Raw genomic sequence first — 14,939 nt, forward strand, 5'->3', positions numbered from 1 at the left:
ACATGCATGAGCCTATCAGGTCACATTTAAAGAAATTATATCCATAAAGCACTTCTGACCTACCCCAGCATTGCACGGGTAGCTTCCAAGTATCTATGGCCAGACTGCTTGTCTGGTGTGGCAGTAATTTTATACACAAACCTTCCCCTCATGTATTGGTCTATCTAATAGTGAAAACCATATTAAAATCCCCACTTTAGTTCCTGGGATTAGCCTTCACGTACAGATAGAAAAATGCAGTGGGGAATATTTATATTTGTAGATGTAGATTGGTGCTTAACATAAGCATAGATTGTTCTTGTTTGTTAATTAATCAATGGCAATCCAGGCTGGAATATTTTCAGTTTGTTGCCGTGCAGCTACACTGTGATCTTGTTGCTGTGAACATCATAGTAGCTGTTTCTATTTTCAGTAGGATCAGAACAATGCTGTTTATTACTATTATATTGTAGATACAGTGTCCAATTCCAGTTTCGTGCTTTTGTGATGAAGACATTATGCACCAGTTAGGAATACTCTTGAAAAAAATAATTTACAGAATTGGATGACAGTCAAAGAAGTGTTATGGGTAGCTTAGTGGAGGAGAGGCTCAGACTCTAACATTCTTCTTGGAACTTCCATTATAGTTATTGCTGAGATTGTTGACGAAGGAAAAGTAGAGGAAAAAGAATGAAATGCCAGCAGTGTTAAATGAAGTCATTGTAGTTGCAGAAAAATGAAATGCTCCAAACCTGAATAAAAAGTTTAAACTTACTTGCACAAGTAAGAAGTTCTGGAAAGAACTACACATTCCTAAATAGACTGTTACACTCCATGTACCTTCTCATAAATGCCTTCTGAAAGAGTAGTTTCATACATTTCTTGGAAGTGAAATGTTGGACATTATTGTAGAAGAGAGGCAAAGACTTTGATTTAAAAAAATCCTTGATGAACAGTGTACTATTCAGAGGGTGTTATTCAGTGTAAGAGTACAATCTGAAGAAACCAAAAGGGTTGGTGCTTTAAAATATTTTTACATCAGATCTGAATTGCTTGGTGTGCAGCTTTGACTGCATACTTAAGGTATTGTCACAATAAAAATTTTATTGACATAAGAGCCAGTGGAAATTTTGTGCCAAGACTTTGTAGATATAATATCAGAGTACAAAAATTGTAATATATTTTTGCATACAGTTCTGTAGTTTAGCTTTGCAAATGGAAATAAGAAAAAAAGGCTCTGTGAGATACGTACTGCCTAAAGGAATGTGTGTCTCTGACAAGAGAATGAAGAGATCTGGATGATGTGAAACATATGAAGCAGTGAATCGTGATAAATATACAGTATTCTGCTGTGAAGTGATGTAACAGACTTGTCAGTGCTCAATAATTTTGTAGAGTAAATCTGAGGACTGAAGTAGAAAAACATGACAAGAATTTGAAATTAGTCAAGGTTGCTTGTCACAGATATCATTTCATGGAATGTGTGGATCCTGTGTATTCTGTGATAGACTTGCATAGGTTCCAAATTCTTTCAAAGAGATACGATAGAATAGTTCTTCATATTCTTTGTCTGATGGCAGTGAGTCTGGTTCTTTACATAAAAGATGTACTATAAAGTGGAATTCATTGGAGAAGCACACTTGTCTTAGTGCAGAGCTCAAGGAGGCCATAGGCAAAGGTTTGCTGTTAAGAGTGGGAAAAGTTACGCAAGAAAGGCATAGTTCTGTTGAGAGCTCGGAGACTGCAAAGGGGACGAGCTGCTATCCCGGTTGAGACATGCAACTGGATGGTGTAGAACATTTGCCTATTAAAGATATGAAATGGATTTTAAAGATTCCATCGTGCGTTGGAATAGTCAGAGCAAAGTGTGTGAAATGCGAGGTGCATTTATATTTCACTACAAATAGCTGTTTTTAGAAATTCCTTGCTAAGTGATTGCATGAGGTATCAAACTGTTAGTGTGTGACTAAAAATAATATGTAAAATTGCAGATAAAATAATAATTTCCTTCACATATAATGTCTCATTTTATTACTTAAAAGCATATTTATATCTGAATAAAATCTTTTTTGTTTCCAAAGTTGTCAGTTCGAATAAAATCATCAGGCTTTTGATGGCTATCTCCACCATTGTTGTCAAGAGTAAAACCATTAACTGCTGGGGCTGGAATGGTTTTCTATGTAGATAGAAAAGTTTACAGCTCCTGGCACCACTCAGAGGGCCAAAACGACACAAGCCTGGGAGGAGATTTGGATGGCTCAAAGCAGTTCTGGCCCACTGCTGGACAGAGTGACATCAGGTGGCGCAAGTGACTGGCGCTATGTTTGGAACAGCTGCTCCCACCTCCCTACAAGTGTCAAGCATTGTCTTTGCTTCCGTTAGATATCTAAAGTCCACCCCAATGCCCTATGAAGAGTGTACTGCTGGACTCATAAAATCGTTGCCATCCATTCTAGTCTCAACTACCTCCTCTGTAACATAATTCCCTTAAAAGTTGACAAATGTGCCAAGACTCACGTTTTCAAACTGTACTTTGTGTCTGTTTTCTAGGCAATACTCAGCTACGTCCGACTCGTAAGGCTCAGATTCCCTTTGTTTAATATGTCACTTCTGCTCAGTATGACACACCGCAATTGTGTGAATTGTTTGACCTATGCACATGCTTCCACATTCACAAGGGGTGCCATACACCCCTGGAACACGAAGAGCTGAGCTATATAATCTTAAACAGGATGCAGCATATCTCGTATTTTGGGGGAGAGTTGGGACACTAGTCTTGGTCCATGTCTCTGCAGCACACATCATAACTTGCTGCACGTTGACTCACAGAAATGAGATTTTATGCAGACAAGCCACTGCAAAAATATGGGACATGTATTTATATATTTCATAAAGTTGTTTAGGTGTATGTGTAAATAAAAATATTGTCCTCTTGGTAATTGTATGTATTGTGGTGTAGGTCAACAAACCTAAAATGCTGAGTAAATTGAAAGTAAACAAAAATTTCTGTGTTTAAACTGCTAAATAGTATTTTGTCAGAACCGACACCCAAATTTTTCTATTGACATTGGCATCTTTAAAAAACTAGTGCAGTAGAGGGTTAACATAAAGTATTATTTAAAAAGAAATCGTAATGCTTATGGTGAGTCTTTTAATAAAGGTTTTTATTAGTGTATAAATAAGAAAATCTAGTCATCACATAGCTTTTAACTCACCTGTATGCTACAAAAATTGCTCAGCTTTAGAATTGTTACTTCTATGAATCTGTGATTTTAAAAAGTTGTTTCTTTGGTATATTTGTTGTATTACTTCTTTGGAAAAGAATAATTTAAATTTGTCCTGCTTAGAACATCCTTGCTTTTGTTCTTAGGTGGTGTTGGAGATGGAAGTGACAGGTACTCGAGTCGTGGAAGGGGTGATGACTCTTATCGTCGTTACAGCAGAATGGTCAGTACTGGAATACTTGCAGTTTTATTAGATATTGCCTCTAGAATTCCAGCTGTAAACACTGTTCCCTGTCACTGTCAGGTTAATGATTTAGTTCTGCTGTTAGGTTAGTAACAAATTGTTCGTAATTTAAGCATGTAAAAAAATTATGCACTGCAAAAAATTGTGGTGTTAGTGTAGAAATTTTAATGAGTGGTGGATGATGCTGATTCAGAGCGGAGACCTAACACTGTAGGAGTGTTGTACAAACTGTAAATGAAAACTTGCTTTCCTTCAGCTAATTTTGTTTCGTATGTGGTGTAATACTATTTCTTTCTTTTGAAATTTTGTCTCAAGGGATATGTTAGAAATACTAGGTACTGAAAATAAGGAAAGTATGTGTAAAAGTGAAACTGAAAAAGCAGAGGAACTGCTTCAATGCAGTTATAATCTATTAGTGAACCTATTTCAGAGAAATCCTCTGAAAATTTCATAACTCTTTCAGGCCCTGCATGCACAATTGGGCATTTCTGCTCTTGCCTGCTTTATTTCCTTGTGATTAGCACTGGGAAGCTGCAACAAGCACTGTACTATCTTGGTTGGAGGTTTCTGATGGGTGCAGTGCTGTTTAGTTCCATAGTTAGCGGATGGCACCAGCAGTTGACAAACTTGTAATTAGTTAAGATGGTGTCCAGGAAGCATGTGTTGGACTGTGTGTTATAAAAATCAGTTCGGTTAGATAGTTTTCGTGGTGTAAATCTGATTTAAATATATAATCTTACTTAAATATAAATTGTTAGTTTATTTGAAAATTAACGGAGTTGTAAACTGAAACATTAGAGCATCCACAATTGTGGATGTTGATCCTACTGTCTGATTTTTAAGACAATTCTGTTGACAAAGTGCTGATATCAACATTTGTTTCAACATCTGTGTCATGTCTGATGGTCAGTTGATTTTTTTATGATCCTGTGATGATTTGTCATTACTGTGATAATATAACCGTGTCTTCGAGTTATTATTAATCGAAAATAAATTCAAATTATTTGTGCAATTTAGCCATCCGTGAGAGCTTATGTGATTGCTGTTTTGCTAAACCTTTCATTTATATATTATTTAACCAATAACAACACCCAAGATTCTAATTAGCTGCCAACTACAAAGAGAAATGTTATAAACTGCTGGAAAAGTTCTTCTGGTCCATTCTCCTCGGGTGAAGGTTTTGAAGAAGCATCTATTTCACAGTACAGTGAAGAAGACATATAACAATGAGATGTTGTCAAAGTTAGAAATCCAGCATCTTATTTTCTAAATTATTTCAGTGAACAATTGTTCTGAGAAGCTGCAGCCCATATAGACATTTACTAAATGATTAAAACGGGACAGCTTGCAACAAGTTTGCTGGAAAGAGACATCGTTTAATACGCACGTCAACTGTAAGTGCAATCAATCAATCAATGGAAGAAATTGAGGTGTGTGATCAGCAGATGGAGGCGTATTGTACGCACATAAAAACGAATTAGTGGATTCTGAAGATAAATGAAATATGATGGAAATGACGTGCATACCTTCTGGTATAGGCTGGGCTGTGTTGGACTGATTGCATGAGCTGTTACTTTCCTGATTGCTTATTAGTTGCTCTGTCTGGAGTTCGAGAGGTGTGAACAATCAGCTAAGTTGTGTGCACTGTGCTCTGTGGGGTCCAGCAAAAGAAAGGAGTACACCATCAGAGATACTGGCATTCATGGGGATTAAAATGAGATTGCTACATCAGCTCCACCAACGCAACTTCCATGTAATAAACAGAAATGGAATGAGGACAAAGATAACGAAGAATCTTCCAGTTGCTCTCTATTTCGTGTGTCATGTACAGGAGGTGGTCAGAACCTCCCTACAGTGTACTGGTTTGTCATTCAGAAAGGTATGGGTATAATTGCAGGCCCACAAGTCCTGCACTCACCTATGCAATGGAACGTTGCTTCTGCAGACGCAGTGCCTTGCAATCCCAAAAGCTGCTTAAAGCTCCACTCCGCCACAGATGGCCTGTTCAGGTAGAGGCTTATCGAACACTGAATTCTTCATGTGGCGTCATACACTCAGCTGCTTGATGCTACGACAGAGAGAGAGAGATATATATATACAACATTATCACTTTGATCAGTGTGTAACCGCAGTCTGTTGGGTTATGAAGAGTGGTGATGCAGAATTTGTGTCTATCCACACCCTTCTCTTAATGTTTAATTGAATGTAGCAGCTCCTATCGAAGATAAAGGCATTGTATGAAGTCACCGTCAGACCCTCCATACGGAACCCAATATGTTGCTTCCAGTGTCAGTGTTGTAACCATACTTGCATGTTCTGTAAAATACAGCCAAATGTGTAATTTGTGGCAAGGGTGTTCATTGGAGTGATTGTCCGCTTCCTTCTCCCCTCTGCATCAACTGCACAGAGAGCCGTGCTGCTTCATTCTGCTAATACCCAGTGGAACTAGATGAGCGAGCCCAGGAGATCTGGGTGAAGGGAAAGTTACCCCTCAATGTTGCTCACAAAATGTTAGCCGGTCGAAAGCCTTGCATACTTCTGTACTGTTGCTGCATCAGTTCCCACAAAAAATATGGCCACACATACCTGTGAGTTCAGTTCAGTGCCACAGTGGTGAAATTGCCCAGTGCTAAGGTGACATTCTCACCTCTGCCCACTACAGTAAGTTTTTCAGCACACAAAAATCCATTTATCCACAGTGGTGAAGTCACTTGTGATGCTACCAGAACATAAATGTAAGAAGGAATTCTCCAGAGATGACTTTTTGTGCACTTAGGTAGCAAATCATACAGACTTACAGGTACTAAGAAGTTGAACAAACAATGACACCTTATGAAATTTCTGTCCGGCTGACTTCCCTTTTACCAGTGCAAATCACCAACAATTTTCCTACCTGGTGCTAGCTAACTGACCCAGGGATGTTAATGGTATCCCTGAAGAAATAATGGAAGACGATCCTCTAACCTCAGAACCCTGTAGTGGTGTACCCGAAATCTGGCACTCAGCAGCTGCTGAAGTAATTGCCCCTTATAGGAGAAATACGTCCTGTCAGCTAATATGGCTGTTCTCCAGTGGTACGATCATGGCATGAGATCACACAGGGCAGACTTAACAGCTGCTTTGTGATTACATTGCCCAGTTAGAAATTATGCCCTGAAGTATGCTTTGACCTCCTACATTTCACTCCGGTACATTTCTATTCCTGTTCTGAGGGAAGAACTCCAGCTCATGGAGTTGTGATGCTCATTTGGGACGACATTCATAGCAAAACAATTTCATTGAACACCCAGCTACAAGCTGTTGACATCCGGCTTTTTCTCCTCATTTACAGCTTTTGTCTTCGTAATATCTTCATACGTGCATCGTCTGGTCTCACCAGTGCAGACTACTGCAACTTACTGCGCAACTCCCTCAACCCTTTTTGCTATTCCCACTATCCCATTTGGGGCTCTTTGAGAACATGCACGAGAGGCCCTCCCCCGATATTCTGAACCAGTTTACACTCATTTCTCTCAACACTTGTGGATGCCCATTTCCTTGAGATTCCATGCACACTTTCTCACATCTGGATCTCTCATTCTGTAATGCACAGCTGCCATCATAAAGAGTGGTCTGTCTTCTCAGACACATCGAGTGACCATTTCCCGTGTATAATTCGCCTACTAACTCACGTCCCATATGTGTGCAAGATCAACTGGCAGCTTTCTATAGCTGACTGGAGGCTCTATTCTTCACTGGCAACCTTTGACGAAATTTCCACAACAGTATGATCAGCTAGAGTACCTGACGAATGTTATCCTTACTGCTGCAGAATGTTCCATTACCCAAAACTTTCTCCTACTGTGACATGTCCCAGTCCCATGGTGGTCTGAAGGATTGTGCAATGTGCTTCATGTGCAGAAACGTCTCTAACACCATCCCACAACTGTATTTGTTATAAACAGTTGTGTGCAAAGTGTCGTTGCATTATTGGAGATAGCAAAAAGAAAGTGGGATTTCTTTTACTAATTCTTTTAACCAATTTCTCCCACTTCCATTATTTGGGGTAACCTATGTCAAATTGATGGAAACAAGGTACATCTCCCAATTCCTGGTGAACAGTGTCCTTGTCGATGCTGTCGATATCTCTGGCACCTTGGGTTGATACTTCAGAGATCTCAAGCTGCGCCCGTTATTATCCAGCCTTCATATCTTGAAAAGAGAAGAGAGGCTTTGAGAGATAACTTTCCCCTCTCAGAATCGTGACTGCTACAGTGCCACTTGCACTATGAGGAGCTCGAACGTGCTCTCACCTTGTCACGGTCCTCTGCTCCAGGACCAGACGATATTCACATTTAGTTGTTGCAGCACCTCTTTCTTGATGCCAAGCACTTTCTCCTTCATACATATAATCGCATCAGAACAGATGGCGTGTTTCCCAGATGTTGGTGTGAAACCACTGTGATCCCCATACCCATACGAGGTATGGACAAAGCTCTTCCGTCCAGCTGCCGTCCAATTTCCTTTACCAGCAGTGTCTTCAAGGTGATGGTATGCAAGATCAGTGGTTAGCTGGTATGGTGACTTGTCTTAGAGTTCGCCAACAAATACACAAGTGGATTTTTAAGCAACATTTTGCAGTACATCTCGTCACCGTGTCAACCCATACTATGAAAAATTTTCTGTTTAAATGCTAGACTGTAGCTACGCTTTTTGATTTGGAGAAGGCTTAAGATACCTGCTGGAGGACAGGCATCCTCCATACTGTGTGCATGTGGGGCTTCCAAGGCTGCCTGCCCCATTTTGAATTTTGAAGACTGTTTTCACAGTAAGTGAGGTTTCAGCTTTTTTGAACACTTTCATTCAGAACAGGGTGCCTGAGGACTCTGTGATGAGTGAGTGTAGCCCTATTTGCCATAGCAGTTAACCCTATAATGGATCGTCTCCCACAGGGCCTCTCAGGCTCTCTTCGTCGATGTCTTTACAATCTACTGCTGCGCTCAACGGACGCGTTGACCTAAGTGACGACTTCAACAATGTCTTGACTGTACTCTTGGAGCATTGACAACAGCTTCAACTTTCCCACAGATACAATGGTCATTCTGAATGTCTGGTGGTATCAGGAGTTTCTTCAACCAACCTTCTATCTCTGTCTTGTTGCTCTTCAGTTTGTTGAAACCATGAAATTCTTAAGGCTCACACTCGGTAGGAAACTCTGTTGGTCTTCCCACATAATCTTGTCTAGCAGCACACTGTACCTGATCTCTGAATATCCTACACTACTTCATAGGGGCAAACTGGAAAATTCTCATTTTATACCAATCCATTGTCTGATCTAAATGGACTAAAGATGTCCCATTTCCTATTCTGCACAACTTTCATTTTACACTGCCATTGAGGCATACATTTGGCTATTGGTGCTTTCTACACAAGACCAGTAAGAGTATCTATGCAGATGCTGCTGTCACTGGCAACAAACATTTTAGATACTGGCTTCTAGAACAGTGCTCTATTTTTACTGCAGAGGTTTCTGTCTTCTATCAGACCACCTGGTACATGTAACAACACTGACTTCTTGATTGTGTATTATGTCCAGATTCATTTCGTGCCCTCCAGAGCTTCTGTGTTATATATACATACTGCCCCTTGGTAAAACAAATCCAAGAATGCTTCCACTTGCTTGCTGATGATGGAGCCAACATGATGTTGTTGTGGATCTCTGTTCACAAAGAAGTGTTGGGGAATGATGCTGGTGCAAAGACTGCAGTCGGACTATCTTGTCATTTAGCTATTAGATTCCTTCAGATGACATCTGTTGCTGCACATAGGAACATTGTTACTCTGGCACAAACACTGGTCTTTTCTATATGGGAAGAAACTCCGAGAAATTAAACACCTCCCAACAACTTGGACAACTTCCTCCTGCCCCTGTTGTCGTGAAGAGATGCTGTAATGGCTACGTATTGGATACTGTCATTTCAGTCACCGTCATTTAAGTGAAGACCCCTCACTACTCTGTGTGTATTGCAACCAATGATTGGCAGTGCGCCATTTTTTGACCTAGTGCTGATTTTATAACTACATTTTAAGGTATGTTTGCAATCTGAATTATGTTCAGCAGCTACAGCACGAGCTATAGATGGTGTTTTACTTGTGTAATATGGCAAAGCAAATTTTATTTTCAACCTTTTGATCAACCTCCTCAGAGGATAAGGGCTTGGTTTTTAGCTATCCTTCTACTCCAGTTGATTAGGCTCTAGAGTATTATTGCCTTCAAATTCATTTGGTAATTGACCATTTTAATTTATGACGTAGGTGTTTATGGCCTATATCCTACATCCATAACGAAAGCTGCCTCAGCATGGAATGCAAAAGAACTTCTGACAGCGAAAGGGTTAAGAACCATCTCTCATTTTTTGTAATGCTTAGGGGTTCATCTTGACTCAGATGACGAGTGTAATTATTGTCCTTGAATAAAAGTGCCATTTCTGTTTGTCTCATTGTGTAAATTTTACATTTTGTACTATACTGTAGCAATTATTTCTATGTATGGTCCAAGTTTCAGATCATGCTATTTTAGTTGGCACTGATAAACCATGCAAAAGTTGCTTTTGTCTTAAGTTTTGCACACCAGTGTATGAAAGTTGGCAAATTGAAACATGTCTTTGACCAAACTCTTGGAAGCTGTTTCTTTCATTTTGGAGTGATTATTCTGGGTGCTTCCTTCGAATACAAATATCGTTTTGTGATTTTACAGGTGACGTAAAATAAAAACCTGTCCATTTCTGTGAAGGCTGTGGATCTAGTATGTATATCATGATTGGCGGAATAAACAGATGCTTTTGTTATAAGTAGTATTTTAGTTTCCAGCACTAGTGTGTTGTTAAGAGGGTATTGTGACAAATTAAATTCCTAAGCTCAAGAGCATGGTGCCATGTTCAGACAGTAGCTTGTGCTTGTGGTTTAGCAGCGATGAATGAAGGGTGGGGGTAGTAAAGATAAAAAAAGGCTGTTACGTTGTAGATATTAACCAAAAGATAGAGAAGTGGAAAAATACAAATATAATTTCTCACCAAAAGTTGTACAATCAGAAAATTGCGAAATAATAGGTGCTATTTTATGAGTGACACTTTCACATGCATGGGGATTCCCAAAGTTTGCCAAGAATTTTCTAGAAAATGAAAATTTCTCATTGTAATAATAACCAAAGTAACAGGTTATTTTATGAAAAGTATTGATTCACGGAAGCAAAAAAATTTTGGGCTACAAAACTATAATGCTTCGTTTTGGAAAGAATCATAAACGTGAAGTCCTCAGATCAAGTAAAACATTTCTAGAAAGAGAAGAATAAGGGCTTTCCAATAAGCTGTCAACTATAAGATTTTTTTTGTAAGGAAAGGTTGAGTTTTGATGTGCATGTGGTTTTCAGGTGTTGAGCTATCATTATTTTTTAAATAGAATGTTTCCATAGGAACTAAATAAACTATTGTCATCAGCAGTAGCTAAATTATACTGTGACTAATGAGGTTCAGCAAGATGGAGTGTGAATAAGAAATTACTACATGTGACTCAGTTCACTAAATTATATTAACATATTGCTTTTCTTATTGTGGTAGTCACAAGATTTTTCCAGTCCAATTACTATAAAAGTTAAAATTTAGCAAGAAGCCTGCATTATATGCAAATGGCACAATTTGAAATAAAAAGTTTCTTCTTTCAGATTAATAACAAAGGTAATTTGAACATCTCTCTAACAAATTATGAAGGAACACTGTTTTTTTAATATTATGTTTCTGCAATCATTTACTTACAAATGTTGGTGGTTGTATGCTTCTCTTTGCAGGAAGGCCCTGGTGGTTACTCAGGTAGAGATCATCATAGATCACCTGAAAGAAAACGAATGAGGAGTGATGGCTATCCACAGGTTTGTGTTACAATCAGTTAATCAAAACTGTACAGAATTTTAAGGCATTCAGTTATACAGACTTAACATGATTTCACACTTGTTATCGAGGTATATTTTCTTACTTTTGAAGCACTTGAGTTCAATTTTACTGAATTAACGAATTTGAGGGTAGCTCTGCGAACAAAGTAACATCATTGTTTGTTATGAGATTTATCAAGAAGATCCCTCTCTGTTGGATACAGAACAGTTAATTGGGGAAAACTTCAGCACAACACTGCTTAAAAATTTCTGATCATCCACATTTGAAAGTCTGATGTTACTGAAATATACATATGGTATCTATTTTCTTCTGTCCTAACTTTGTGTATTTGTGTGTTGTGAAGTATACTAATTGAAATAACTTGAAAAGTACATTAATGTTCTATTGTATTTACTAGCAGGAAATAACTGAAATCATGAGGGTAGCAAGATTCTAAAACTCTTTTGACACTGGATGCTGATAGTACTGGAAGACAGATTGTTACTGAAAGTGTGTACTTACAGATATGCAAGTGTTAATTTTCTGTAAGTAAAATTCAGTTAGTTGCACACACAGAAGCAGAGGAAGCCCTCATATGGAGGGAATGAGATTTCCTGCATTGCATTCATGAAATACATGCCCCCCGCCCCTCACACACACACACACACGCACGAACGCACGCACGCACGCACGCGCGCACGCGCGCGCGCGCGCGCGCGCGGAAGTGGATTGAACAGAGGTGTGAGATATTGTTGGTGGGAGTGTGGGAAAAATTGTTTTCGGTGATGGGGTGAGGAGAAAACCATATGTTGGTTCAAGAAGCTTATTGGTGCCATATTTAAATGTCAAGGTTATTTCTGGTGGTTTTAGTTAAATAAATTTAATTGTAACTGGTAAATGTGGCACAGAAAGTCAGTGGTACCAGTTTTTTGGGAAATTGAAATAAAGGCATTTAAAGATCATTCCATGACATATGAAGTTTAGGAATCAGCACCACCTGGTTTTGAAATATACTGAAATTTTTTCGTGAATGTTTGTCATAAAATATAACAGATCTGTGCAAAATTTAAAACGTAAGCTTAAGCTACAAAATGCCTAGGGTTGCAAAATCTTGGTGAGCTATTTGTCAGTTTTGGCCACATCTAAGGGGACCAAAAATTGAAGCTGTTTTCATGTTTGTGGGTTATTTGGGTTAGAGGTGTAACATTTTATACTAAAGTGTCAAAATTTCTGCAATGAAGCATTTACCATTTTTGTGCTACACACCGAATGAGGGGAAATCTGTCGCAATAATTCTCAAGCATTTGTGACTGCAGGAATTTAAGTATACCAAATGCCCTTCAGAAGTTTCTCAGAAGTTACTTCCACTGTACTTCGCCAGACATTTGTCATTGCTGTAAAAGTTATTAGCATGTAAACATGCTATCAAAATTTTTATCAAATTTGTGCTGATTCCCACCACTGAACGCCCACAGTCTGCAAGACACCAGAGCATCGAGCACACTGATACATTGTTGCATTTGTGCCATTTTTATTTTGCAAAAATGTTCTTATGCACATTATCTTTAGAAAGTGGGCTGCTTCTAGATTTAAATACCAGTAACTGAGGACAGTACATATTTGGTATTTATGTGCAGAAAGTAAAGCTATTATAGAACTGTATCTGATAAAAAACCTCCTGTTCATTTTTGGTTCATTGGAAAGAACATGTGTGTTCATAGTAAGACTTTTAACAGTTTTCCAGAATTTGTGTAGCAGGTTCTACTGCACAGAACTTATGTTAGGTGGGGGACAACTGGCCATCAATGCCATAAGATCATTCCACTTCACCTGTTTATTGCATTTGAAACCAGGATCTTTTTTGTAGGACATTAATTTCCTAAATAGAGATTGAGAATTAGTTATTTGTGCTGACAATAAAACTATTTTAAAATCAAACAATAGAAAATCCAGTGTGGTTTCAGTTGCCTGAGACTGCAGTTTGTGTATGTGGTGATAAATGCTATTGGCCGAAAGCTTTAAGTGTGAAAATCTTTTTGTTGTGCCTATCTGCGACACAGCATCTCCACTATATGATGAGTAGCAACATTCCTTCTCAGAATATTGTTACAGACTATTTGAAAATGTAGTTTTTATTAAAAGTTACTCAAGTTAAATTTGCTGTAGGAAAAATTTTGAAGTGTTTTGGAAAATGAAATCCTGCTTCACCTTATTCACAATAGTACCTGGTATCTCCCAGCTACTTGCCGACATTTTTGGCTTTCAGAGGAAAATTTGACATTTCTCCAGCTAGGAAAATGTTTTCTCTAACAAGAAGGTCCTTGGTGATGAGATTGACTTTTTGAAGCCTAGTAAATGGTGATGTAGGTTAAGATCCCAAGTGATCACACCCTGCAGCCATTTATCCTGGTGGATTCTTCCTTGCGTATAATTGACGAAAAAGTCTTGGCATTTTGCATGATGATTAATAGCGTTAAAAAATATGTTTTATGTAGAACATGGTGTAATGTATAGGTTAAGGGCTTTACATGCAGGAAGTTGAGAGTTCATATGTCGACATAGGCATTACATTTTTATTATTTTTTAGATCTTTATTGAAAAGACTTTGATCATTTTTATTCAAGTAATTGTTTTAAATGTAATTTTTATATATATTCCTTCGTTACATAATTTTAATGAATGTAAGAAGTTTTTCATCTCATTTTTTCCTTTATATCATTCTTTTCCACTTGGAATGTTAGTGATTGTGAATTTATGTATAACAATATTCAGTTACTTGAAAATTCTGGTATCATTTAAAAAACAAAATAGTAATTTATATATATATATATATATATATATATATATATATATATATATATATATATATATATATTGACTGTGCAATGGTGTGAAAAATGTATTTTTTATTAAAAGATATGCAAGGTTTTTTGTGTAGTAATTGTCATTCATTTAAAATATAGTGTAAATTCCTGTTGCACTATGGACAAAGGTGGAAATTTGACTGAAAGAAGAGTTTATAAGTAAAATAAAAATCAAGCAATATGGGGGAATAGATATAATGAATGCAATAACCTGAATGAAAAAAATAGGATGTTGCAACCAAAGAAAATAAATGAAAATTAGTACTTAAAATTAATAAAAACATATGAACAAAGATTTAAACTCAAAGAAGAGTGGTAGGAAGAAAAATGATCAAATGAAGTTACTATGATTAATATGTGACAAAGGAATGGAAATAAAAAAATTACATTTAAATGAATTAACCAAACAAGTTATCAGTCATTCAGATATAGATTTAACAGTAAAAATAAAAATAAAAAAATGTAGCTGACGAGATCTGAATCCACAACCTTCTGAATGGGAAGCCCTTTATGTGTATCTAATACAACTCTCTTAATGCTATGTAGCATCATGCATACTTCAGATTTTTCCCTTTTTTCTGTCAGGTACTTCAGGGTTCACCAGAGTGAACAATTGCAGTATGTGATACCTAGGTTCTTAACCTACATAACCATATACATGGTTTCAAGAAGTTGATCCCACCACAGGGGACCTCTGCTTGTGAGTCTGTTTACATGTCAACTA

General features: G+C 37.8%; 1 protein-coding gene across 5 annotated transcripts in view; it reads left to right on the forward strand.

The window, feature by feature from the left end:
- The window catches only part of LOC126248480 (neurofilament heavy polypeptide), an 80,290-nt gene that overhangs the window by 16,385 nt on the left and 48,966 nt on the right, over positions 1-14,939 (forward strand). For all 5 annotated transcript variants that reach the window (XM_049949511.1, XM_049949501.1, XM_049949528.1 and 2 more), the window contains 2 exons: positions 3,350-3,426; positions 11,270-11,350. In XM_049949511.1, the coding sequence (XP_049805468.1) occupies positions 3,350-3,426; positions 11,270-11,350 (158 nt within the window). The remainder of the gene's footprint in view (positions 1-3,349; positions 3,427-11,269; positions 11,351-14,939) is intronic.

The sequence above is a fragment of the Schistocerca nitens genome, chromosome 1, assembly GCF_023898315.1.
Source record: "Schistocerca nitens isolate TAMUIC-IGC-003100 chromosome 1, iqSchNite1.1, whole genome shotgun sequence".
NCBI classification, from domain to species: Eukaryota; Metazoa; Arthropoda; class Insecta; order Orthoptera; family Acrididae; genus Schistocerca; species Schistocerca nitens.